Raw genomic sequence first — 7,500 nt, 5'->3', positions numbered from 1 at the left:
TATTAATGCAGAAAAACAAATTAGGGTTGTGTGTGTGTGCGGACCGCGGCAGATTTGTAAATGGCTTTCCATTTTTTGATGTCTAGATCCCGTTTCCTTCTGATACTTGGTGCTCGCCTCATTCATTCCCCTCCCTGCCCGTTGGTAAATACTATTTGAAACGTAAAACGACAGTGATTGTATTAGCAGCTTAGTATTGTTATCACTTTAATTAATTTTATTAGTGTAAAAAGCCATGATCCTGTCAGTGTGTTAGTATCAACTCGCAAGAGGAGTCCCATAGAAGCTGGTGTGCATGGCCCAGCACGTCAGGTCATAGCAGGTTTGAGAGTCTAACTCTTCCAGAACTCAAGATGCATTAAAATTAAATGTATTTTAATGTGCACCTAAATTTTGGGCTACACTGAACTCTTCAGGAAGTTGGACTGGATGATCCTTCTAACTTGAAAATATTCTATTCTATTCTATTCTATTCTATTCTATTCTATTCTATTCTATTCTATTCTATTCTATTCTATTCTATTCTATCCTATCCTATCCTATCCTATCCTATCCTATCCTATTAAACAGAGGTTTCCTGAGAGCTGGTTTACATCCCTACACTGGTATATTTTACAGTCCAAACGAAGTGATATTTAAATCCAAATTACTATTTTGGGCTTTGCAGGACAATAAATACATGTGTGCACGTGTCCAGGCGCAGCTGCAATTGTGTGTGAGTGATTCAGGGGCTGATGGGCTCCAAAAAGATGGGATTTCACAATTCTGGATTTTCAGAGACACTTTCCATTCTCCTCTTCATCTCAGCCTATCTTCTTTTAGCAGTTCAGGCAAGAAGTCAATCACATTGAGTCAGGCTGAAGAAAAACATTTTATGCTGTTTTTCTCATCCAAACCCCCCTCCTGCCGTAATCTGCAGTAAGGCCCAGGCACAGGAAATTGACCTCACAGTAAATTCTTTACGGATTCGGTCATGTTTTTACCATCCACTTAAACTTGCATACATAACCTGAGACTGTACCTCTGGATCAAGGAATATGACAAGCCAAAATAAAATCAAGTCAAATTAAAGAGCAAGAAAAAGCTGCAAGCAAAACAAGACTGAAATAACAAAAAAAAAAAAAAAAAAAGTAGAAGAAATAAAATAGGAAAAGATGAAAAATTGGTTGTGACTGCAAAACTGTAAGTATTAAATAAAGAAAGAAGTCAGAAGCTGATTCAGAAGCATCCGTGTTGTAGTTGACAAGGGCTGAGAAATACTAATGGACTTTTTTTAATGGGTGCTTTGATGGATGAGAGAAGAAATGATGTAAAAGTAAATGTAGCGGTGTCTCAACATAAAGTACGGTGAAAATAAAAAAAAAAAAACAAAAAAGGGAAATAAAAAAATAATAAAATAAAAAAAAGGCATTGCAAATAAAAAAAAAGGACATGTAAATGTGTGCCTACCATTTTCCAGATAAGAAGGGGCCGTACCTTCTGAGGGGTCAAGGCGGCGAGCCCGCCTCCCGTGTTTGGAATTGTTGTGTACAAACATGTTGTCTGAGACAGCCAGCACGTGGCCATCCACATTGACTGTTGTTGATACAACAACCTGGAAGACAAAACAAAACCCCACATTTCAAAAATCCTGCAGATTTTCCCCGAATCAGGTCTCGTAAGACAAAACAGCATCCTGTTACTTTTCTGTTTCTATTTAAACCGAGTGAATGACATCTCTGAATACATCTTTGTTTACGTGGCTACCACTGGTGATTTTTAACTCACAATTGTTTCTCTTCAGAACCTGCTACACTAATTAGAGTTTAATCTCCTATTATGCTAACAAATGAATTCAATTCAGGGAAATATTCTTCTAGCCATTAGTTTCAGAAACACCCCTCTAGCCACTCATTTTAAAAGCTGCTGTTTTGATTGATCTGTTGATATATTGATTAGATAGTTTATCTAATTAAAATTTGTTCACTTGAGACTGTCTTCAAATGAAGGGTTGTGAGGATTCCAAATAAAAAAAGCTTAATAAATCAAGAGCCGTCGTAACTCCCCATTTTTTCTTCAGTAAATGATCTCCAGGTCAGTTTTACAATTACATTTAATGTCTGATAATGAACTTTTTTGCATCTGAAAAGGCCGAGTTGAATATGAATAGTGAAAGTGTTTTCAATCCATGAAAAGTATCCCTTCTCAAGTTCATTTGGATGGTGATTGACCCTGGTATGTCAATGGAATTTCCTCCTTTATTTTTGAGTGAAAGGCTCCTATTCTTGTGTCCAGGTTCAGAGTCCGGCCATAGAAGAGATGATGGATAGGGCCTCCTTTGGCTTCCAGCTGCTTCTCAGTCGAACATGGCAAAGGAACATATGCACAAGGCACAACCTTCCCGATGCCAACACCTCCACAATGGAGCCGTGGGACTCCTTCCGGGAGCGCCAGCCCCGGAGGAAACCGCGAGCTGCGCGGGGCTCGTGCGGAGCACGGCTTCATAGGTGCATCACTGCCATCCCAGACTGACATTTACATCTTATTTAAATACTCCAGCATGCGCCCTTCCCTGTGGTTCCAGGTTGTCTAAAGGAAGAGACCACTGCAGATTCTCCTTTGGGGTGAGTAGAGTCCGTAAAGTCACTGCCTAAGTCAGACCTTATCAACACAGCTGGTGAGGGCAGACCAAGGCAGGAAAAATGTTAGTGTCCACCTTCCTTTTATCTAAATTTTGGTTATAACAAAGATGATTGCAGGGTTCTCCCACCAGCTTCTAAAGCAAAACACTTAATGAACACAAATGGAAGGGCAGCAGAGAGCCTCCTCCGCACAGAGCTGGTCCAAGGCATCAGAAGAAAATTCTTGCCTGCTTCTATGTTTTGGATCACCTCTGATCCTGTTTCTTATTCACAAGCCATAATTAGCTCTCAGCTATCACAGCACCTTTTCTGTGTATCCTGCCTCCTTGGAGACAGCCATCTGCGGTACCCTTTAGAACAGCCCCAGGGCAGCTCTCTGCCAGGCTGCTCTGCTTCCCCAGCTCTCCCCTCCCAGAAGTGGACACCTTCCCTCTTGTCAACATCCACTTTGGAGAGTGCTGAGGTTGCACGCTCAGCTGGGCCGCAGAGCTGCTGCCAGGCCACTGGGCTATCCTCTTTCACTCTTAATGAGATTCCCAGACTTCCAGAAATATTGCGAAACATGCAAGCGTGATTTCCAGCCAGGATTTCTGGGTTTGGTTCCTAGAACACGGTGTATTAAAGAGACAGAGCAAGGTGTATATGAAAATGACAACTATTTTTGTTCTGTCATGTCTATATAGGTCAGCCACCAAGGGAAAATACTGTAGTTCAGCAAAAGAAAGTCGACGTGCGACGCTTTGTTATATCGCCTCACTCCTGCAGTGCACCTCCACAAAGGTGCTGAGGCAGGGAAACCAGGTAAAAATACTGTTCAAGATCTGACATCCTGTTAAGTCCAGTTAAACCTTCTGAGAGGCAGGGAGATTAGCTAAAGAGACCCAGGAAAGTCTTTCTAGTGCCTACTGGCTCCATTGTCGACCACAAGATCACTCGTGACTGATGCTTCATTTAGTCATCAGTGAGACAAAGAGGACATTTCCACTCATTCCAGGTTTGACCTTCTGTTCTGTTCAGATGGATCAATACCACCGATGCCACGTGAAGCTGAGATGCATGAAAAATGGAAGCCTGGCTCGATTGTTTTGAAGGAATATTTTTTTTTCCAGCTACAGATCTTTTCTCTTGGCTGGCTCAAGGGTGCTGGCTTCCCCGGTTGGTTGGCTGTGCATGAAAACAGATGTCACATGTTTTGCTATCAAGTTTAACCACAAGTAATTCTTCTCCAAACTGAGAAAGTCCTGAACATCTCAATACTACTTTATTGCTGGAATCAAATATGAATCATTGTGAAATATCTTGGAAAACAACAAAAAAAAGGCAGTTATTTCCTAATGAGCCTTTCGAATGACCCCAGATACAGAGGAAATCATTTGTCCATCCCGTCAGCTGCCTCTCTGTAGTGCTATGATTCACCACAGGATATCTCAAAAGCTGTAAGGAGAAAGTGAAGTATTAAACATTGAAACAAAAATCTGTGGGTCGGGCCACCACTGCTGGATCTACAAGTTGTGAACCAGAGAAGTGAGAGTTTCAAACTTCCCTGTGCTCCAAAGCTGTGTTCTTAAAGTAAGGTCAAACTACTCAGTCTACGTAAAACCTCTGCAGGTCTGAGCAAAGAGCACACTACAACACAAGGTGATAGTAGGAAGGAAAATTAGGGAAATAATTCCTAAGGGAAGATCCACTTGCTCCAACATTGATCCATTACAGCCCCCTGCAGAACTTGAGAACCAGCACTTAAATTAATGGGAGCATGTAAAATACTGACAGCATTTTTTTAAGCACTGGAACAACACTGATTTGAAGCACCAACTGTGTTTTTTCATAAGTTCAAGATGAAGATGGGATCAAGTCTTGTATACAACATTCATGCATTTAAAGGAATCTGTACCTGGAATCTTCGCATGTCTCGTGGGTTGCCTGCATTCTTCAAACAGTTCTGATTGCACTTGAGGAAAAACTTTAGAAAGAATCTATAAAAATACAAAATTGAAATCTATTAGATTCATCAAAATGTAAATCAAATTTTTTAGAAGTTTAATAAAATCTAATCATAAATAGTTATACCCAAAAGAATACTGGTAGTGAAATATTACTTTCCCATTCGTTAATGAACTTATTTTAAAGCATAAGATCTCTGTCATAAACAGAACATTATTGCCAAGGAAAGGCAAATTTATATTTTTAATTTTTCAACAACTACAAATGTATTGACTCCAGGCCATATCCTCTGCTCGGTGTGGGAAAGTTGATTTCAATGACTCATTGACTTCAAAGGCAATGACTTGCACCAGATGAGAATTTGTCTCTATTTTTTTAATACTTTTCATTTTTTTTCACAACTTATATTAGCAGTAATGACCTCTACGTCGAAAAATTCCAAAGGTAATGATCAATCTTCTGAAAAACACTTGGCTTTGCCTCCGGTTTGGAAACTCGAGCTATTCAAAGGGACTCGATCCAACTCCTGCTGACTCCAGGGAGATCCAGGCAGGATCTGCCCACCGGCAAGGCCCCGGCTCCCTCATTGTTTTTGAAAGGGAAGGAACATGGCAAATTAGGCCCTGTCTTACGACCTCTTCAACCTTTGCCAGCCTTCAGCTCTACCCAGTCGCTCTACCCAGGGATCGAAATCCAGCTTATTTCTGCTGAGCGGCAACCGGCAATTATTTAGGACTAACCCTTATCATCCAGGCATCTCCCCATAAACCGTTCTTGCAGCAGCGCTGCCTCAGGGGAGCACAGCAAGCACTTAGAGGGAAGGGGGAAGCTTGGGAAGATGGAAACTCCTTTCTGCCGCCCTCCTGCAGGAACGAGCTGATCTGGGAAGGCTCCACCCTGCAGCTGAAGCAAACCGCGGGATCCTCAGGAGGACATTCGCAGCCTGACATCATCTTTTTTACTTATGCGCTCATGTTTTCATCTTTCATAATAAAACTATGTCTTAATTAGGTTTTCTGGCTAATGACTGACCACTAATGACAAGCGAAGCTCAGGATTTTCTCCTCAGGCAGAGTTCCTCAGATGCTCCAGTCCAGCAGCTCATGCTGCCCAACTTTGTACATGCTGGACAGTGAGGTCAGCCAGAGCTTCCACATAAAGTTGTTCAGTATGTGAACAACTTTAATTTACTCACTCATGTCAGTCTTCATAAGTGACTGGGACTATTTTTGCTCACAGAAGTTTCCATGTGCCAAGAGCATTCCTGGCAGGAGGGAAGACAGGAGCATCTTTCCTCCTTTAGCACCCAACAAGGCCCAGCCAGGGCCAGCAGAAAGAACAACAGTGGCTGCACCACGTCCTGAGAAGATTTGAGGGTCATACAGGAGCATTATGGGAACATCCCCTAATCAAAAACTTTTAATCCCAGCTCTTCCTCCTCCATTAAACCTTGAGCAGCACCCTGATGTTACCCCAGGACACGAATGCTGAAGGAGCAATCTCTCATATCAGAGAGGCAAGCAGGGAAACAACCAGGTTTACTGAAACTGCATAAATAAATCGATGCTGACAGTTCAGCTGAATGCACATTTCTTTAAAACTTCCTATCCCAAAACCTGTAAAGGGGTTTCAGCTGTCGAGCTGAAAAAGGTCTGGATCTCTGTGGTGGATGACATGATCTCCTAGCTCAGATGCTCAGGTTTTCTGGATGCTGTTGCAGGGATATTATCAGCAACTCCATAAAACCGCCTCTGTGTAAGCCACAAGTTCCCCCTAATTTTATCTGCCATGTTTTGGAGTTTTTTTCAGTGTTTTGGATTAGTTTTTTTTTGTTGTTGTTGTTGTTATTTGAGATACTCATTCTCTCCAGATCATTTGATTATGGGCCAGGTTCCCTGCCCATTGCAGAGGGTTTGGAGCTGGATGATCTTTGAGGTCCCTTCCAAGCCAAACCATTCCACGATTCTATTATTCCAAAGGTGACATCCTTTCTGTCAGACCTCTGTTTGGTTTTGCAGAGCTCCCACCACCCAGACTGTGAGCCTGTGCAAGGCCCAGCTGATGCCCAGCTCCAGACAGAACCACCCCGTTCTGGGGAGCCAGGAGCTGGGAGCAGCCTCCAGCTTTACAGCTCCTTAGTGCCACATCCAGGCTGAAGAGAAGCATCTTTTTTTTTTTTTTTTTTTTTTTTTCTGATCTCAAATGGGTGTTGTGAGGCTTATTGAGCTAATGTTTGTAAATTGCTCGGAAATTCTCCAATGAATTGTGCACTAGGAATGCTAAGTATTGCTCCTCGTGGATTGTTTTTAGCGTGAAGCATTCATGATGAATTGTTTCTATAGAGAGAGCTCAGCATCCTGTCAAAGAAAAAGGGCCATTAAGCACCCTTTCACTAAACATCAACTGGAACCGGTATTTGTTCCATTATTTGGTGAAAAGGACCCACTCTTGGTGAAATTAGACCTCATCAAGTTTATTAGGATGGCTCTGAGCACCGGGCTAAATATTGATGCCAGGCTGGAGTGAACACAAGCAGCACTCTCATTTCAGCTCCACTACATTCCTTGATGCTGGGATATTTTATTTCTCTCTTTACTCTGTGCTTTCAGAGTCCACAGAGCACAGGTGGCACCAGGACAAGCTTTTCAGAGGGAGACAACGTAAGCTAAAAACCCCATTCCCAGGCAGGGTGTTCCTCAGTGCCAAGAGGAGAGGATTGACTTGGTGACCACCAAGGACTGCAAAACCATCCCTCCCACCCCAACCACAAAGAAGCAAAGAGGCAAGGAGCTGGAGCAGAGCTCTGCTTGGTCTCACCTCAAACTTTGAGACAAGAATGAGAATTCAAGCCCTTCTAGGTTTGGCTTTCCCTGTTATATTTTGTATTATAAGCAGAAATTTTAGCCTTCCTTAATAAATACAGCCTTGCAAAACA

At 42.3% G+C, this 7,500-nt stretch overlaps 1 protein-coding gene across 14 annotated transcripts in view; it reads right to left on the bottom strand.

The window, feature by feature from the left end:
- Positions 1–7,500, bottom strand: part of EBF3 (EBF transcription factor 3) — a 130,693-nt gene that overhangs the window by 41,053 nt on the left and 82,140 nt on the right. For 7 of the 14 annotated variants that reach the window (XM_063162976.1, XM_063162980.1, XM_063162983.1 and 4 more), the window contains 2 exons: positions 4,516–4,597; positions 1,450–1,594 (listed from right to left, as the gene is read on the bottom strand). In XM_063162976.1, coding sequence (XP_063019046.1) covers positions 1,450–1,594; positions 4,516–4,597 — 227 coding nt within the window. The remainder of the gene's footprint in view (positions 1–1,449; positions 1,595–4,515; positions 4,598–7,500) is intronic. The other 7 variants (XM_063162981.1, XM_063162978.1, XM_063162973.1 and 4 more) reach the window with 1 other exon arrangement.

The sequence above is a fragment of the Melospiza melodia genome, chromosome 9 (genome assembly GCF_035770615.1).
Source record: "Melospiza melodia melodia isolate bMelMel2 chromosome 9, bMelMel2.pri, whole genome shotgun sequence".
NCBI lineage: Eukaryota > Metazoa > Chordata > Aves > Passeriformes > Passerellidae > Melospiza > Melospiza melodia.
The sequence above is the reverse complement of the archived record's forward strand: the minus strand, read 5'-3'. Positions and strand labels throughout refer to the sequence as shown.